We start from the raw sequence: 20,922 nt of genomic DNA, 5'->3' as shown, positions 1-20,922 counted from the left end.
AGGCATATATATTTGCTGGAAATTAGGTTTCCAACTTTCAAATATGTTCCAAAAGAAAAAAATCGTGATAACAGGTAACAAAACTGAATAGGTGACACTGGGGCAGGGGTTGTAATAGTTGTGAGGGAGGGGGTCAAGATGCCATAATAATTCCTTTGATGTGTCCTCTCTTTACTTTATATGCTTATCTCTCTAAAGGTCTGGTGTTCAGTACAAAAAGATGGGGCTAATCTTTCTTTGGATATCTTTTATTCTGTCATTAAGTGTTCCTTCAATTTACACTTCTTCTTTGTCTCTTACACAGATCAGAAAACTCTGTTTTGGGGTTTTTGTGTTTGTTTTTAGCTGCCATGGCCCTGGATTAGGTACTTTTCTTCCCAAATCTTCTTTTCTCTTGCATGCTTACTGCTCTTCCTCCCAAAGTGAAGCTAATTAAGCTACACTAAACACCCACATTTTAAATTTAGTAAAAATGTAACTTAGTTCAACTAGAGAGAGAGATAGAAGTAAATATAAATCTTAGATAATGTAGATAATGACATATGGCTTCCTAGCCAGGTCCCAGTCATTTGAGAGCTTCACATGAGAGCATGCCTTTTGCTAAATGAATATATTTTCCGTTTATATTTTAACGGTGATTTGTTGGAAAAGTCTTTTATTCCCCTGATATATTTTTTTAAAGCACACAAGTCATGCAGTTAAGTAAAAAGTTACTGGCTCTGATTAAATTGCTTTGCACAAATGAGTGTCTATTGGATTTGCGGGAAGTATCCTTTTAAGCTTTCCAAAAATTCCTGCCCGTTAGGTACCCACACACTAGCTTAAGGGCCTGAAGAGTTCAAGGCTGAACTCTTTTCAGTAGCTGTGAAAAGTTTCATGGCCTTTTAAGAAAGTTCAATGGCTATGTTTGGGGAAGAGATATATGTATTATGCAAGACTGATAGCTAATACAGAGATTGTAACATATGGAATTCATAAAGGTCCAATTACAGGACCATCACTGTTTGCCATGGTTTTAACTTATGTAAGTTATTGATTATACTTTCATGAGATCATAATCAAAAGGTTATTCTTTGGTAATGGTGTGTTAGAAGAGCTTTATCCTGAACTTCAAAGCCGTCCTCTGAGCCCCAAGAACAAAGGCTTAGAAGTTTGAACCAGGCCCAGAATCAGTCTGTATGAGTTAACGATGTCCCAGACCATCCGGGAACAGAATCGACCCATCCACGTGCATGAACTTTGTCTCATCACATCAGATCAACAGTCATCACTAAAAGATGACAGTTGATTCAGCTTTAATGTGCCTTTTTTTTTTTTTTAAATGAATCAGCTTGACTAACCGTGGTGTCTGCTCGCATCTGCCTCAAACTGCTTAACTGTAAAGCACTGTCATTCACTGTGCTTTTGGAAAAGAGTGATTATCGTTAACTAGGTTTACCTCTACGAAGAGGAACTGCAAGTACTAAATAAATAATCTACAGGAAATAATTTTTAGAAATGAGAAAGTGAATATGTAACATAACAATTAAAAAGTAACAAGGGAAGTTTCAGATTGGCCCTAATATTCTGACATGTTTTAAGTGGGCAAAATAGAGAGGCCGTGAGGTTGGCTAATATTCAGATGGAAAATATACTGCCCTGTCTTTGGCTCTTAAAAATCCTCCTGTAAGAATCTAAGGGCTTAAAGCTATTACACTAAACAAGCAAAACGCCACAGAACTATCTTTTTCACAGCAGCACCTCCAAACTTACTATGTAGGCTTCTTTCTCCTGAGCCTTTGGATGAATCATCAGGCAGATCCTGGAATTTCACTAGTCAGCCAGAGATATAAAATGTGCTCTGAGTATTTTAGTGCTAAGGCTATTCTCATTTCAGTAATTAAAAAATCCATTTCTATATAGTAGTAAAAATTCTGATCTTTATTCATAGTTAAAACTCCTCTTCTCCCTTAGCTGTGACCTGGAAGGCACCACGGCTGACTCTTCTCACTAGACCACTTCCCACTCCTCCAAGGCTAGACTGGGGCAAGGAGGTACAGGCTGGGGCGGGGCGAGCACGAAGAAGTGAGAGGAGATAAGCGGCAGGGTGTTGATGTCACCCACAGTGTTTAACTGGCCCCAGAGGATGTTTAGAGCTGATATTGTTCTTACGAGCAGCTTTCCTGGGTTCCTCCACTGGGAGGATCTGACCCCTTTGCCTGTGACAGGGCAATGCTTCCCCTCCAGCCAGGTGCTCAGAATCTCAGTGCCCTATCCACTCCGGTCCTGCCGCACTGGCCTCCGTGCTGTTTCCTGATTGTCCCAGGTACCATCCCACCTGAGGGACTTGGCACTAACTATTCTTTCTGCTGGCTTGCTTTTCCCCAAGATATTTGTTCAATTATTTACAAGTTTTCCTCACACTCATATTCACCTACTTGTATTGATATAGAGCCTTTTCTGACAAAAACAACAGATAATTTTTTTAAGTACTGGTTTAAGTCAGTAGTATTTATTACCTATGTTGTCTAGTGTATAATACAGTGTTAAACAAGGCAAGAGCTACAGAAGTCTTAATTTTTGTCTTAGAGAAACTCTGATAGTAATACTATTTGCCTGAACTTACTTAAGAATATAAGAGTACCGTCATCCGTCGGTATACACAGGGTATTGGTTCCAAAAGCCCACACAAATACCCAAATCCGAGGATGCTCCATCCCTTAGTATATAAAGTGGCTCAGTGCAATGAATACAGTCGACCCTCTGTATCTGTGGTTTAGCATCGGCAGTTTCATCCAATTTCATCCATGGTTGGTTGACCGACTGTATTTTCTTCTGCTTAAATTAAATCCAGTGTTTCATCCCATACAACCAATTTCCTATATTGCAATTTGAATGGAAAGAAATCAGACAATAAGTAAAATGGTACTGTGGTTAAATTATACTGTGCTTATATTTCCAAAAGTATGTTTGATTTTTCTATATCTTGCCTTTTATCCTAGGGATCAGTTTCAGCCAACAGCTCTGATGATGGCAAAGGTTTTAAAGTAAATTAATTGCAATTAATTCATAAAAACGTTTCCAAATTGAAACATGCACAGAAGAATACGTCATTGTATTTAGTGGATCTTTCTTTAGTTATTCCTTCTTTCATTTATCCTGTGAATATTGATTGAGCACTTTCCATGTGGCAGGCACTGCTCTAGGTGCCAGGGATGCAGCAGTGAACAAAAGACGTAAAGTGCTGGCCCTCATAGAGCTTACTTTCCATGTGGTGAATAGGAGGCATAATTTTTAAAAGTTTAAATGGACATATATCAAGTGATGATAAGTGCTATGTGGAAAATTAAAGCAGAAAATAAGAATATGCATGGTGGGTGTTGCTATTTCAGAGATGATGAACGAGCAAGGCTGCTTGGATGACATTTTACTTGAAACCGGAATAAAACTCAGGGAGCAAGCTGTGCAGATATCTGGGGCAAGAGCATCACAACAGAAAGAATAGTTAGTGCCAAGCTCCTCAGGTGGGAATATACCTGGCATGTTGAGGAAACAGCAGGAAGCTAGTGTGTCTGGAGCAGGTGGGGAGCCTTAGTTACCAGCGTCCGGCCAGAGGGGAAGCATTGCCGTAGCGCTTGGGATATGTTATTCTAAGTGAATTGAAGGTTATCCAGTCAACATAGATGCCAGTATGAGACTTCATTTTCTTTTTTAAAAAGCTTTTATTATGGAAAATGTAAAAACAAACAAAGAAATATAGACAGAATAGAAAAATGAACACCCGTGTATCTGTCACCCAAATTCAAGAATTATTCATTCATGGCCGGTCTTGTTTCATGTGTACTCCCCAACTACTTCCCCTTCCCATAGTATTTTGAAACAATTTCAGGTATCGTATCATTTCATCCACAAATGTATTTAGTATGTATCTATAAAGATAACTTAAAAAAACCCACACTATTAAATGATTAAAAATAATTCTCTAATACAAACAAATATCCAGTTAGTGTTTAAATTTCCAACTATCTCTCATAAACATCATACATTTTTAAAGGTTTGTTTATTTGAATGAGGATTCAAAAATAAGGTCCACATATTGTGATTGGTTGATAAGTCTTTTAGGTCTCTTTTAATCTATGTTTCCCCTCCACTGCTCTCATTTTTAAATTTCTTCAAATTTTTGTTGAGAAGACTAGGTTTTTGGCATATAGGGTTTCCCATAGCCTAGATATTTCTGATTACATCTCTGTGGTGTAGTCATACTTGTTCTTCTGCCCTCTAAATTAATAGTTTGAAAAGACATTTCTAACTTGTTTTAAAGCTAAAGAAATAAGGTAATGGCAATTTTGCCTACATAGGATAACCTGAACTATAAACCCATGTCTGCAATAAGCAGAAAAGGAAAAGTTTTTTAGACTATTTTCACAGCCGCTGCTCTCCTTTTGAACTCTTCTCCCTATAACCACAGCACATGGCTGATGTCCTTCAGGACTGTGAGAACCCTCTTGATCACACTCCTCCAGCCCCAAACACCCAGAAATCCTCAGACTGCTTCCTTCTACCTATGGGTTCTCCCACTGTCTAGAAACTGCTGCCATACCCCATCAATAAGGGACTTGAATATTAATCCTACTATTTTTTGAATGCTTACTATGTGCCAACATTGGCTATCTACTTTACACACATTATTTATTTTAATCCTTGCAATAGTGCTAGAAAATAGGCTCTGGCCTCCCTTCAGTTCCTCATGCTTGCCAAAGTCCTGTCAGAGCTTACACACCTGATATTTCCTCTGCCGAAAATACTGCTCCCTCTTTCACCTGTTTAACTTCCGTGCATTCAGCAGACCTCAGGCGAGCCTTTCTTGACCCCCAGCTAAGTCAAATTACATATTCTCAAAGCTCTACATACTTCTCCTCTGAAGTACTTTATCACAGTCTTAATGATTTGGTTAATGATCAACCCCCTTCCAGCCTGCAAACTCCATCATAAGGACAAAAACTAGATCTGTTTTTACTCATCCTTGGCATTGTAGGCATACACAAAGCCTAGTGTCTGGCACACTCAATACATATGTGTTGAATGAATAAGAGGCTAAGATTTTGCCCAAGGCCAGCTAGTTAGTAGTGGAATTAGAATTCAAGCCAAGTTGGTCTGACTGTAGCCCAAGTCTCACCCCAATTCACCCCAGCATCTGGATGGTGTTATTTGGACTGCTAGCTGTCTCAGTGGAGGGCCAGCTCAGGGGCAGCTTAGTTTTCTTGTGTGTGGCCTCATTGTCACCCATTTCCTGCTGACTTGTGACTGGAATTCCAGTCTACCTCTCTCAATCAAAGCTTCACAAGTATACTGGGGCTTCTGTTTCATTTAAAGTCAGAAATTTCATGACTTGGACTAGATATGGTAAGACATGATTTACCTGTTATTTTTAAGATGACTAATTGGACTTAAAGCTTGTATCTGTTTTTTTATAATCATTTTTGAGCCACAAAAAATATATTAGTCACCGGGGATTCAAATAAGAACAGACAAGATCCTCTGCCTAGAGGAGAGTGCAAAGACAAGTAAATAGATTGTTAGCATAAATACAATAGTAAAGATAAGGAAGAGTACAGGAAAGAAGCATCTGGAGTGGAAAAGTTTTACCAAAGAGGTGACATTTCACTTGAGTCTGGAGAGGTAAGTCAAGGTGGACCTTGCCTGGTGGACAAGGGCAGAGGTAGACATTCCAAGTGTAGAGGAGGGAGCAGGGTTCATGAGAGAGCATGGCAGCTCAGTGGATTCAAAGCTTGCTGTGACCAGATCAATACCTTGTGAGGAAAGACATGAGAGAAGAGGCTGGTGGGCAGAGCCCAATACAAAGCTGTAGCTGAACTCCTCCTTGTGGTTAGAAATTATTAAGGGTTTTAAGTGGGAGCGGTGATGTGGTCCAGCTGGCATTCATAATGAAAAACTGGATGATAATGTGGATTGGAGGGGATACATCTGGAGGTCATTCATTAATAGGAAGATTTGTTGAGGGACAATTACAGGAGCATGAGTGAGATATGTCTGAATTTTGGTCGTAACAATGGGAAGAAAAGAAGGGAATAGATTTGATAAATCAATGAAAGTTTGTGTAGGTGGGTGTTGAAAGAATAGTCTAAAAAGACTGCCACGTTTATAGCTTGGGCCACTGGTTATAGAGTGCTTGCTGTCTAAAGACATATAAGTGAACAGGTTCACTGGGAAGATAATGAGTTTGGTTCAGGCATGTTAAGTCCAAGGGTAGATGTCTGGTAGACAACTGTCGATATGAATCTAGAGCTCAGAAGAAGGGTGAAAACTGGAGATTAAAATTTGGAGATCATGGATATGTAGGTGTAAATCGAAGACATAGAAACAATTAAGATACCCCAAGAAGAGAGCAAAAGCAAGAAGAGTAGACCAGAAGCTGTATCCTGGAAGCATCAACCTTGAAGGCAGTGGTTCTTAACTTTTTTTTTTTTTCTTGAGTCATGGACTCCTTTAAGAATGTGATAAAAGCTAGGGTCTACTCTCCCCCCAGAGTAGTCATATACATATAAACACAAAAGCTATGGATTCTCTAATGGTGTATGGGCCCACATTCCAAACTCGTTGTAAGGTGCAGTTATAAAAAGAGAAGCATGTGAAGGTCATAGAGAAAGACTGATCAGAGAAGGAGACAGAAAACCCAGATTGTTGCTATGTATAGGTCAAAGAGAGAAGTTGATTGTGTTAAAAAATTTAAGAGAATACAGGAGAGATTAAGGCAGAAAAGTGCTCAATGGATTTAACAACTTGGAAGTCATCAGTGACCTTTTAGGAAAACATTTTAATAGTAATGAGAGAAAAAGCCATACTCTAGTGAGCTGAAGACCGATGGGCAAGAAAACCAAGTCTACAAGTATAGCCTCCTCTGGAAGCATCATAATAATGGGAAGGAAGAAAGATAGCATGGTAGGCACAGGGTTGGGTTTTTAACCTTTCCATCACCTTATTATAGATGAAAGAAGATAACATTATTGATGGAGCCAGTCTCAGAGGATGTGGGAAGGAAGCAGGATGGAATGTGGATGTGGCCTATTTGTAGGTAGACGGAGGAAAGTTGAGAGAATTTCTATCTAGCAGTCTCTGTTTTCATTGTGGATAAGATATTGTCATCAGTTGAGTGAAGACAAGCAGGAATGGGGCAGAGGACTTGGGGGAACCTATGGAATTGTGTGTAGGAGAAGGGAGAAACTAGGGATGTTTAAAAGAATTGCTCAGGGGTCCTCGCAGACGACTGGAGTTGGCCACATAGACTTAGCCAGTCCTCAGATTATGGGTTTTCAGCATCAGTAGTCTCCAGGAAATTGCTTCAGTTCTGTTTCTCTTTTTCTTAAAGAGAGATGATTGGTGCATGGATGACTAACAATTTTATGACAGCAAATATCCAGAGGAGCTTAGAAGATTTAAAGGGCTAATTGTGCTGTATGTTCGAGGCAATGGCTTTTTCTGAAGTATAAAAGGATTTATAGTGGTGACTATTATTTGACTCTTTTGCTAGTAAGACTAGTTCTCTAAATTTTGGACTTTGAAAATCTAATTATGAGGTTACAGATTTTTTTTCTCTTTGGCTCTTAGGTAGGAACAGAACAACTGGCCATTGGAGGATATCTTGTCACATAGTATTCTGATATATGAAATTGAAATGATATGAACAAAGAAGTCAAATTAAGGCATATCTCATAACCATTAACAAGTTAGTTTGATGCATTTTTTTAAAACAAAGTTAAGGGAGAAAGTCTGTTTTATCTGTGGTACGCGACCTCTCATTGTTGTGGCCTCTCCTGTCGCGGAGCACAGGCTCCGGACGCGCAGGCTCAGCGGCCATGGCTCACGGGCCCAGCCCCTCCGCGGCATGTGGGATCCTCCTGGACCGGGGCACAAACCCGCGTCCCCTGCATAGGCAGGCGGACTCTCAACCACTGCACCACCAGGGAAGCCCATGTCTTTTCTGGTTTTTATCAAAGAAGTTAATACTGTCCATGTGGATTCAATAAAAAAAAAATTAAAGAATTGCAGAAGCAATTCTTTACCTGAAGCTTAAGCTAAGAAAAAAATATGACCTAATATTAAATATTTTAAAAGCCATCACTGAGACTATCTCCTGACATTTCTAAGTCCATTAAAAATTTCAAACACTAGAATAGAATAGAATAGAATGTAATAAATATATACCTCTAGAGATAAATTATAAACAACTCTGAAAGAAATGGAATATTAACTTTGCCTCTTTTGAGCTACTTATATGTACTACCCAAATTTATTGGTACACTTTATAAGTGTCATTCTGCCCCCCAAAAATGTGATACACTGAAATATACGACCAAGTGAATTATGTGAAAGAGAATAAGGGGATGAGATACTGATAAAGAATAAACGAGGTGTAAGGGTACTTGGCGCGGTTTCTAAATTATTATTAGAGAAATAGCTCTTAGCACATTCTCTCCCACCCACCACCTCCATGAGTGAATACCCGATGACTGCTTCTGAAGCTTTAGGAAAAGAAATATTCCTTGAGATGTGAAGGAAAAAATAGAAAACGTATTCCTTTTCCTTTGTCAGAACTGAACTCTCACTCTCCCATCGCCTTAGAACACTTGCATTCATACTGCTGCTTTATTAGCCCTTCCATGGTCTCCCAAAATTATTCTTAGTGTCCAGGAGACATTGTAGCTATGCTCCTGAGCTCCTCCACACTGTTTTTTTTCCCCATACCTCCTGTATAGACAGACTGTCCCTAGCCCTCAAGGTGCCAGCTGCACCACTTGTAATGATGTTTTCTTTCCTCAGTCCCTTACCTTACCCCACGCAATATTGCCCAATACAGTCCTTCTTCCTGCCGCCCAGTTTTTAGGTTGGCACTGACCCATAACTATGCAAATGCTTGAATTAGGGCAGGCTTATTCTGAGAAGGAGGTACTTGTCCCAGAAGCCTTGAGGAATAAAAAGAAATGAAGCTTTCAGAAACCCCACTGCTGTCGATGATCTCAGAGAGGCAGCAGTGAGCGGTCCTGAAGAGAGATCTTAGTTCAATGCCCAGGAATTGAACCCAGCTAGCCTGGATGAAAAAAAAACAGGAATCCTAACCGCTGGACCACCAGGAGCTAGAGGCTAAAGACAAAGATTCCCTGGCTCTTATCCCCATTTGAAAGCAAGAATGTTTCAAGGAGGTAAAAACAGGTACAAAGTTTATAATCAGAGACACAGCATAACATGTAGGAGAGCACACAGGTAAGGAGTCTGTTTATTTAAGACAGAAGCAAGGCAGAAATACACACCCAGAGAGAAAGGGTACAGGCGTCCTCTCTAATGAGGAGTGCAGTAAAGAGGTGATTTAAGTCACTTATATAGGACAGTCCTTCCGGGTCTTTGTTTACCTTTGGACAATTATCTTGTTCTATTTTCCACACTTGGCTGGTCCTAGGATCCTCCCCAACATGTGTGCACAAATTTTTGCTATGACGGATCCCACCACAGAGGCCTGTGGGGTGTATGTCCACACTTATCATGGGGTGGCGCACCCTCCCTTTTTCACCCCCAAGGAGCTTTCCTGTGCGTGTGCAGACAGGGAAGTTTTCCTTGACCTCAGCAGTGGTCATCTTATCTCTTTACTTCAGCAGAGCTCAGCTTCTGGAGTGTCTGGTGAGAACAAAGCTTCAATTTTACTCCACCTGACAAACACCAGCCATCCAGCCCAGGGGCCCATCTATCTCCTACCCTACCAACATTGCTCTTTCCAAGGAAAATTTTGGCATACTGGTGATTGTGTGCTGAACCGGTTTGTATTTTGTTTAGAGCCTACGTGGTCTTTATACTGATACCCTTTTTTTCAGTCTTCAAAAGAACTTTAAAAAAACCTTTTCCATTCTCTAATGCTTTGCTTTTCTGCTGCCTTGTTATACCCCTCCCTCAAAAAAATTAAAAAGAAAACAAAACCTAACTTTTCATTTTATCTAATACAAAATAGCAATATAGCTCTCTTGAATTGCTTTCCTATCTTTAGGAATCTTAAAAGAGAGTGACTAGCCAGGGATTTGTCAGATAACCGGGTCTGTTTCTGGTTTGCATGAGCGATGATGGTTCCAAACCCTAGGAGGAAAAAATGGAAAATGTCTTAGATATTTCAGATTCATGTGAAGCCAAACTGTGTGATCTCCTGCCAGTTTTAGTTTACGAAACTCTTGTGGTCCCGGGTGTGTTTACTTGGACTTTAAGTTTTACTATTACCATTATATTCCAATAACTTCACTCCCTCAACCAGCCCACTGACTGTGGTCTACTCTAGTGTGTATAAAAACAATTACTAGAACAGAAGATCTAGGCTGATTGAAATTCTCTCCTTAAAAATGTTAATTTCAATGTCAATTTAATCCAACCCAGCGACATAATTAAGTAACTACTCTGCATGAGAAGGTGCTTTTTCTTGTTGTTGTTGAAACAAGTTCCTCTTAGGGCCAGTTTCAAAAGAAACCAGGAAAAAAGTCATTGTTGATATTTCAGTGACATTGGCAATTGCATATTGTAACTTACAGAATGCAAAATTTATGTAAATTTATACAATTTTACAAAATTTATAAACTTTTAAAATTATATATATTACATGTCATTTTAAGTATATATATGTAACTTATAGGAGAGATGCAAGTGGGAAATATGAACCAGAAGAGCACTGGACAGTCATGTTTCAGAACTGGACCTTGTTTACACAATTTGCTTATATTCCTTCTGGGAGCCTGATTGCCAAGGTTTTGTCCCCAAACAAGCATAAAACGGTTACAAACTATGCCCAGATTGGCTGGATATCAAATGTCAATGTTTGTTTGATTGCTCTTTTCTTCTAAAATGTTTTCTATTCTCTATGTATGCTGCAGTGACTGCCACACAGCAAAGTAAAAGAGAATCTTTTGACCCATAAAAGTAATTTAGCAATTGCCAAAACAGAGAAGCTGCTGCCTATCAGTAGAATCAGAGGCTAATGCCACTTCACCACAACAGTGTGTTCTGGAATGCAGTAGGCTTACGCATCTGGATGTTTCTTGGTAGGTCATTCATTCATTCAGCAAATATTTATTAAATACCTTGTGCTATGCACAAGGCTGAGTGAATCTCCAGTAGAGTTCTGGAAAAAAAAAATAATCCCATCCTCAACACAAAGAATCCAAAATGTATATGACAATACATGATATACACATGTGAAAAGTCTCATAATAATACATGGCGGTACATGTTTAAGGGCCAGGCTGGTTTAAGTCCTATCACAGGTCAGTATAGGCCAAAACACTGGAATACAGGTGTGGCTCCGGTATGTACAGAGCAGACCAGTTGAGGTCCATCAGTGTATCCCTGTTGGGGAGTCATAAGAAATAAAGGAAAGGTGGACCCAAATTGTGGAGGACATTCAAACAGGGTAAAGGCCTTATCCTGGAGATAAAGAGAGACAGGAAAGGATTGTGATGTGGCAAAAGTGATACTAATTCAAAAAGATACATGAGCCCCTATGTTCATAGCAGCACTGTTTACAATAGCCAAGACATGGAAACAACCCAAGTGCCCAACAGATGATTGGATTAAGAAGATGTGGTTTATACATACAATGGAATATTACTCCACCGTAAAAAAGAATGAAATACTGCCATCTGCACCAGTGTGGATGAACCTAGAGAATATTATGCTAATTGAAATAAGTCAGACAACGAAAAATACTTTGTATCACTTATATGTGGAATCTAAAAATTAACACAGGGACTTCCCTGGCAGTCCAGTGGTTGTGATTTCACCTTCCAGTGTGTGTATGTGGGGGGCGGGGGTTCAATCCCTGGTTGGGGAGCTGGGATCCCACATGCCTCTCCGCCAAGAAGCCAAAACATAAAACAGAAGCAATATTGTAACAAATTCAATAAAGACTTTAAAAATGGTCCACATCAAAAAAATAATACAAATAAATGTATATACAAAACAGAAACAGACTCACAGATATAGAATACAAACTTGTGGTTACCAAAGGGGCGAGGGAAGGGGGGAGAGGCAAATTAGCAAGAGAGGATTAAGAAATACAAACTACTATATATAAAATAGATAAGCAACAGGTATATACTGTGTAGCACCAGGAATTATACCCATTATCTTGTAATAACCTATCATGGAATATAATCTGCAAAAATACTGAATCACTATGTGGTGCACCTGAAACTAACACAATATTGTAAATCAACTATACTTCAATTAAAAAATGATGTTTTCATTAGATATATTGGCTTATGTTATGGCAGATATTTTAAAGAAGCAGAGAGGAAGGATATTTCAGAAATGTTACAGTAATGCCACCTTGAAGAAATAAAGGTTGGGTTAGGGTGAGCAGTTGGAATAAAAGGAAGAGACAGAATCGATGTGGCACATATATACAGTGGAATATTAGCCATAAAAAGGAGCGAAACAGTTATTTGTAGTGAGGTGGATGGACCTAGAGTCTGTCATACAGAGTGAAGTAAGTCAGAAAGAGAAAAACAAATACCGTATGCTAACACATATATGGAATCTAAAACTAGAGGTAAGACGGGAATAAAGACACAGGCCTACTAGAGCATGGACTTGAGGATATGGGGAGGGGGAAGGGTAAGCTGTGACAAAGTGAGAGAGTGGCATGGACATATATACACTACCAAACGTAAAATAGATAGCTAGTGGGAAGCAGCTGCATAGCACAGAGAGATCAGCTTGGTGCTTTGTGACCACCTAGAGGGGTGGGATAGGGAGGGTGGGAGGAAGGGAGACGCAAGAGGGAAGAGATATGGTAACACATGTATATGTATAACTGATTCACTTGGTTATAAAGCAGAAACTAACACACCATTGTAAAGCAATTATACTCCAATAAAGATGTTTTAAAAAAAGATTACAAAAAGAGAAAGGATAAGATTTTGGTGCCTGGCTATCGGGAGAGGCAAGAAACAACTCTAAGGTTTGGTGCCTTTATTATGGAAAAATGATAATACTGTTGACAGATGCAAAGAAATCAGGTGGGGATGGTGAATGAGGCTCCATGCTGACACAGCACGCCATGACGTGGTGTAAATGCTTTGCGCTGAGCATCATTGCTCAGAAGGAAATATTCAGTACTTCGGCCTGTGAAAGTGCAGGAGTTTTACGGCAGAATGTAAGGAATGAAGAGCTAAGGCTTGAGTCCGAATGATTTTTCTGAGACTGTGAACTGAGAGGAGACTTAATAAGGACATGCAGGAAAGTCAAGATGTGGGACAAGAATCAGCAGACTGTCACAGAATCCAAGGATAAGGAGTTGTGAATTTGAAGGATGAAATTTTGCAGAGAGGTAACAAGAAGAATGCCGAGGAAGAACGTGAAATCTGTCATTTTTGGTCCAGACATTCAGGTGTCAGATTATTTTAAGCATTGGGCATGCTTATTCGTTTTGTTTGGGACTTCAGCATTGAACTATTTTCTTTTCTTGCTTATTTTAGTAGATTTCTTCTTGTATTTCACATACCGTGTAGGAGCTATTTTATATCCCTTTAGTAATTCTCAGGCTCAGGGCCTGGCTAATCTGAACATACTTGTATGCTATAATAGTAGGCTGTTGTGACAATTAAATGAACAGTGAATAGAGTATAATGAACACTCAGCAAAAATTATTTGTAAAATTTCAAACTTTATGGCAGTATGTTCTGTATTTTAAAAATTTATTTATTTATATTTTTGGCTGCGTAGGGTCTTCATTTCTGCGCGCGGGCTTTCTCTAACTGTGGTGCATGGGGGCTGCTCTTCATTGCGGTGGCTTCTCTTGTTGCGGAGCACGGGCTCTAGGTGCGCGGGCTTCAGTAGTTGCAGCACACGGGCTCTAGAGCACAGGCTCAGTGGTTGTGGCGCATGGGCTTAGTTGCTCTGTGGCATGTCCCAGCCCACGGCTTGAACCCGTGTCCCCTGCACTGGCAGGAGGATTCTTACCCACTGCACCACCAGGGAAGTCCTGTTCTGTATTTTTAAATCACCTGAAAATTTTGGAGGGACAAATACGATACCTTTATTGTTTAAGTTTTCCCATGAACACTTAGGCCATGAAGTTAATACATGAAGTTAAAAGAGGTTTGAGAACCATGGTTTTATGAAGAACCTTTGATTCTTAACTCAGAGGTTCCTGCAATTATTGTGCTTATTAGATTAAGCGTACACCATAAACTCAGAACTTCAAAGGTGGAAAAGAAATACTGGATTCTCTCCATTCCTTCCAATGGTTAATGCAATTCTCTGCTTGCTTTCTCCATGTTTACCCCAAAATGAGTGCCAGAGCAAAGGCCTTATGAGTTATCCAATTTTGCTGTTTAAATGATGTCTTCATCTCTTCTGGAAGGAACAACTCTAATATTCAGCCAAGTTGCTTGGAAGCAAGTTAAATGGCTTCCAGCCCTCCTTTCTTGATAATATTTGGGTGTCTTTTATACCTCTCTATAAAAAGAAAATTTACTGCGTGGCAAACCAGGCCAGCAAGATTTCTCAGCAAGTTAATTTAGAAGTGAATTATTCTTCTGAATAGACCCATTCTTTGTTTGAATACAAGGCAATCCTTTCATGTGTTTCCCAATAAGCATCCTAGTTACCACCACCTGAGTTTCCACTAGTGTCGTTTAATGTAACAGAATGTACTTTTACCTAATAGAGGTTTTATGCTCTCCAACATGCCACCTCCCCATTGCAGTTCATGTTCTGAGTTACTTTTATCTCAATAATAAATGTGCAATTTGTGAAACTTATTCCCAAACTTTAAAGCTAGCTCTCTGTTCTCTTTGGCATAGAATTTAGGTTTTATTTGCCCCCAAATAAGTTTTTCCAGGAGAGAGTTTTGGGACTAAGAATGTTTATTATAAATAAAGTAAAAACAGAAAGTCCTGTCTAGGAGTTATGACATTAATAAATCTATCACCTCTTTCATCAGCCATTTTCTATGATTTTGAGGGAAATATTTAAGCCCTTAAGCTAAATGAGGAATATATTTCATCTCTACCTCATGGTGATGATAATTTATTTGTAAAAATATTTATATGGTATTGGTGATTTTGATAGATTGCTTTATAGTGACAAAGTGAAACTTTGAAAGAAGTCTGTTGAGATCAGACAAAGGGTTGGTCAATTTCTAAGTGGTTTTCAAGTTGGAGTTTTTAAGAAGGCAGTGGACATGAACATGGACCAAGTCTTTTTGAAAAATATATACCAGGTATCAAGAAAATTATATACTTTAGAGATTATAGCATATCATCTCTAAAAAGAAAGCCCAATAAGTAAAAAGGTTTTCTCTGGCAGCTGCCTTTTGCTGATAAGATCCGAAGAAGAAACTGTTGTGACCAGTTCCTTGTGATAGTCTTAGAACTGTAGTAGGAAAGCCATGATGTTTACTGATTCTCAAAGAAATCAAAGGGACACCCTAAAACCTGTAGTGTAAAATTTGTGACTGATAAGATCAGAGTATTGGCTTGCCAGAGAAGTTCATTAAACCTAGCTGCATCCAGTGGTGAGGCCATGCCAATGCTAATTATAAACTCTCTGCAACTGAATATAGCGCATTTGTGCTTCCCAACCTACTTTACGTGATCACACTCAAAAGCAACAACAGGAGACCCAAAGGTTCTATGAAGTTATATTTCTGGACTGAGTGAAATTCTTTCAGCCCCACTTTCTGTGAACATCATCAAAAGCTTTTGAAAGAGACATTCAGAATCTGCTTAAATACCGAGTGCTGGGCTTCCCTGGTGGCACAGTGGTTGAGAGTCCGCCTGCCGATGCAGGGGACACGGGTTCGTGCCCCGGTCCGGGAAGATCCCACACGCCATGGAGCGGCTGGGCCCGTGAGCCATGGCCGCTGAGCCTGCGCGTCCGGAGCCTGTGCTCCGCAACGGGAGAGGCCACAACAGTGAGAGGCCCGCGTACCCAAGAAAAAAGAAAAACAAAAAAACCCCGCGTGTTGTTTTCTGGAAGCACACTTTCAGGGAGACTGCAAGAGATTAAATACGTTGTTACATGAGCTTGGCCCCACTAAATAGAAGCCCAAGAAGAATATTTCAACTATGATCAGAGATTTATACAAATAGAGCCAATGATTATCATCAGCCACACAGAACTGAAAGCAGGGTATATGATTAATGTCTGTTGTTAAATAAGTGTATTTATTTCACTATAAAAGGCATGGAACCACATGTGGAAAATTTGGAAAAGAGAGAAAAAGGAAAAAAATCAGTTACTATCAATCCTACACAGTCATGCAGGGCAGGAAAAGAGACGCAGATGTAGAGAACGGATTTGTGGACGCAGGGTGGGAAGGGGACGGTGGGACGAAGTGAGAGAGTAGCATTGACATATATACACTACCGTGTAAAATAGACAGCTAGTGGGAAGCAGCCACATAGTACAGGGAGCTCAGTTCAGTGCTCTGTTATGACCTAGAGGGGTGGGATATAGCTGATTCACATTGTTGTACAACAGAAACTAACACAACATTGTAAAGCAATTACACTCCAATTAAAAAAAAAATCCTACACAGTCATTGTTTTAATCTTGGTGTCTAGTCTATCATCCTTTTTCTTATTAATGCAAAAAATGATTTTTAAAACTTACTGAAATTATATTAGTTTTTATAAATTCAATTTTAAAATACATCATCCATATAAACAGATTTAATTTATAATGTGAAAGGTATAATTATGGAGCAGCAAATGATAACATTATGTGTTATTTGAAGCAATATAGCTACTGAATTGTTTTATTTTCAACATATTTGCACTCTGTCCACTCAGCTCTTTTCCATTGTTAAATGTACTATAAATACAAATATTTCAAATATTTTGGCATGTGGAATTTCACAAGTGGTTGTTGTGTTATTGTTGCTAGCTGCTATTACTGTACTTGGTAATATAAATAACCAAAAGTTATTAATTACAAGGGCATACAGTGCTAAATGCCTTTATAATACCAAACATGATATGCTTTAGAACAAAAAGGGGAATGACAAATATTATCTAGTGAAGTATAGAAGGAAGCACAGCCAGTAGAAGTTATTTAAAACACCTAGATTCATGAAACGCCATCTAAGAAGTAATCCACTTTTAATAGTCGTTGGTTTTCCTGAAGGGACATAAATAATGTTTTCTTTTTCAAAGGAATTCATTCCAATTGAATGACCTTTCCTGATGACACTCCTTTCATCAGAATTCTTGCAATCCTTCCCTTAAACAGGGTAGGAATTAATTGTCTTATGACCCTTTATCCTCAGGGCCCTCCTAGTGAATGAATTTAGTAAAATTAATTCACACAACTCTTTTTACCCACCCAGGGAACCTTTCACAGTGGTCTTCTGGAACCACTGCCACAATTCAAAGAAGCAGTTACAGTGGGAATTTGGTCAGTGAAGGTGCCCCTTTGGACCTAGTGAAACCTGCAAGTGCTTTTCAACTCACTTCAGGCATGGACAGTGTCCCTATAGCTGCTGAGATTACCCTTTTGCATTTATCACCCTCATGGTAAAGTCCTTAATGCCTAATACATTGATATTGTGACTTAAGGTAGAAATTTGTGTCAATGTCTACCATGTATCTCTTATATCTTCCACATTGTTTTTTTTTGTTTTGTTTTGTTTTGGTTTGGTTTTGCTGTATGCAGGCCTCTCACTGTTGTGGCCTCTCCCGTTGCAGAGCACAGGCTCTGGACACGCAGGCTCAGAGGCCATGGCTCACGGGCCCAGCCGCTCTGCGGCATGTGGGATCTTCCCAGACTGAGAAACGAACCCGTGTCCCCTGCATTGGCAGGCGGACTCTCAACCACTGCCCTATATCTTCCACATTGGAAAATAAATTTTATACTGCATATAAGAAAGGCTGTATTCTTTTTTAAACCTCTTCCTAACCCATGTTTATGTAATCAACTTAATTAACACATCCAAATTCTGGATATCTCTACAGATAACTGCAGAACCACTCACTCTGCCTATCTTTCATTTCAGAATCTGTGCTATTGATTGATTGTTCTTTATTCTTAAGCAAGAACACATTGTTTCCATCAGAAACCATTTTAATAATCCAGCTGAGAATCAGTTAAGCATCAAAGCTCTACAGTGAGATTATACATCACTACTTTGAGTATTTCATGGCCATTCAAGTAGCAAGAATCATTTTCTCAACTAGACTCAGTGGGAAAATGAAAATGTTTACAATGTAAAGCTTTATGGCTTGTTGTCATATCGAAGAGGTGGTTTTTACATTTTTAGACTTTTCTCTCCATAATTAAATTGAGATGTTAAATATAAACCTTCCACAGGGAATGATACTGAAAAGTAAACGTTCACACCAAGATAATTAAATTTTGGACTTTCATGTCTTTTTTTGCCAATAGGTTGCTGCTTTCATTATCACTTATTTATTACATCTTTCCAAATTCTGGTCAAAGATTCATGTCAGATTTTAAAAGAATTAAAGAATGACCCAAGAAGCTGAGATGGATTTTCTAAGGGCTAGTTGAAGATTGTTTTGACATCACCTGTTTCCTTAAGAGAAGTTTTCTCAATCCTTTTAAGCTAAAAGGCTACCTTGTGAATATCTTGGATATGTGTTATTAATATTTTTAAAGACTCACTTCTCTCCAAGCAGAGTCTAATTCTAGAGTTCTAAAACCCAGAAGAGAGAGTTATGCCTACACAATATTTTAAGTACCGCGTGCTCCAGAATTCCTGTAGTGAAAAATGTCAGTCTTCCATCAGAGGGATGATGAATTGAGAAGTGCCTTCCCACTCTCTGTGGTTTCCATGGTGCTGATTGTCAATGCCTTTTGTTGTAGGCAGAATACTTCTATGAATTCCTGTCCTTGCGCTCCCTGGATAAAGGCATCATGGCAGACCCAACCGTCAATGTCCCTCTGCTGGGAACAGTGCCTCACAAGGCATCAGGTGGGTGGTCTTTGCCTCAGAGAAAGGTTTACACTTAAAATATAATAGCAATGGGAATAATATTTTAGATCCAGATGTCACCCATCAGAGAGATTACAGAATGTTTTCCTGAAGAGATCTATTGATTTTAGGGCAAATCAGTTGTTATGTCCCTATTTCCTTTGGGCAAAAGATTAGGATAGGCGTGAAGAAAAGGAAGTTTTAGAATTTCCTAAAAACTCAGTTCATAAATGATTCCAGATTTTAAAAAGTCACTATGTGAGATATACTTGGCCAACAAGTATGAATTAATGTAGTACATATAATTGTGGCAAAGATGCAAAGTAAGTGATCGAGAGAGAATGGGACAAGTCAAGAAAAACTTCCCCTAAGTGAACATTGTATTGAATAGGAATTTGAAGTAGAGAGGAGACATAGAAAAGTAGGAAAAAGGGGTTCAGTCTTTCAGATCTAATCATCCTTCTCTACTAAGAAAATCCAGTATGCAGTTATTTGTTTAGAACTTTTCAACTTACAAAACACCAGTTCATGCATTATCTAATTTGTGTTCTGGGAGGGCGTCAAGGCCTGAATTACAGCTCCATTTTACAAATTAGAAAATTGAGGCTTGTGAGGTTTAACTGACTTTCCCATAGTCATGTGTTAGTAATAAGCAGTGAAGCTGAGACTAGAGCCCAGGTTTTATGACTTTCAGAAAAAAACAGAGATCACTTATGTAACTTATGTTACATTGAGTATATATATATTTTTACTAATTGTAGTAATATTATGTATTTGGTCTTGCATAATGATGTTTTGGCTTTTAACATTTTAACATAAGCATTTTACCATGTCATTACAGATTTTTCCAAAATTATTTTTAATGCCCTTATAATATTCTGTTTTATGAACATACTGTAATTTATTTACTCATTCCCTTATTTTTTTTAATAACATCTTTATTTGAGTATAACTGTTTTACAATAGTGTGTTAGTTTCTACTTTACAACAAAGTGAATCAGTTATACATATACATATGTTCCCATATCTCTTCCCTCCTGTGTCACCCTCCCTCCCACCCTCCCTATCCCACCCCTCTAGGTGGTCACAAAGCACAGAGGTGAACTTCCTGTGCTATGCTGCAGCTTCCCACTAGCTATCTAATTTACATTTGGTAGTGTGTATAGGTCCCTGCCACTCTCTCACATCGTCACAGCTTACCCTTCGCCCTCCCCATATCCTCAAGTCCATGCTCTAGTAGGTCTGTGTTTTATTCCCATCCTACCACTAATCTCTTCATGACATTTTTTTTTTTAAGATTCCATATATATGTGTTAGCATACGGTATTTGTTTTTCTCCTTCTGACTTACTTCACTCTGTATGACAGACTCCAGGTCTATCCACCTCATTACAAATAACTCAGTTTCATTTCTTTTTATGGCTGAGTAATATTCCATTGTATATATGTGCCACATTTTCTTTATCCATTCATCTGTTGGTGGACACTTAGGTTGCTTCCATGTCCTGGCTATCGTAAATAGAGCTGCAATGAACATTTTGGTATATGACACTTTTTGAATTATGGTTTTCTCAGGGTATATGCCCAGTAGTGGGATTGCAGGGTCATATGGTAGTTCTATTTTTAGTTTTTTAAGGAACATCCCTACTGTTCTCCATAGTGGCTGTATCAGGTTACATTCCCACCAGCAGTGCAAGAGTGTTCCCTTTTCTCCACACCCTCTCCAGCATTTATTGTTTCTAGAGTTTTTGATGATGGCCAATCTGACCGGTGTGAGATGATATCTCATTGTAGTTTTGATTTGCATTTCTCTAATGATTAATGATGTTGAGCATTCTTTCATGTGTTTGTTGGCAATCTGTATATCTTCTTTGGAGAAATGTCTATTTAGGCCTTCTGCCCATTTTTGGATTGGGTTGTTTGTTTTTTTGTTATTGAGCTGCATGAGTTGCTTATAAA

General features: G+C 38.9%; 1 protein-coding gene across 1 annotated transcript in view; it reads left to right on the top strand.

Annotated features, from left to right (window-relative positions):
• WIF1 (WNT inhibitory factor 1) overlaps positions 1-20,922 on the top strand; it is a 94,373-nt gene that overhangs the window by 30,161 nt on the left and 43,290 nt on the right. Inside the window, exon 3 of the mRNA XM_059080353.2 lies at positions 18,856-18,964. Coding sequence (XP_058936336.1) covers positions 18,856-18,964 — 109 coding nt within the window. The remainder of the gene's footprint in view (positions 1-18,855; positions 18,965-20,922) is intronic.

Source organism: Kogia breviceps, chromosome 12 (genome assembly GCF_026419965.1).
Source record: "Kogia breviceps isolate mKogBre1 chromosome 12, mKogBre1 haplotype 1, whole genome shotgun sequence".
In the NCBI taxonomy this organism is placed as follows: domain Eukaryota; kingdom Metazoa; phylum Chordata; class Mammalia; order Artiodactyla; family Physeteridae; genus Kogia; species Kogia breviceps.
The sequence above is the reverse complement of the archived record's forward strand: the minus strand, read 5'-3'. Positions and strand labels throughout refer to the sequence as shown.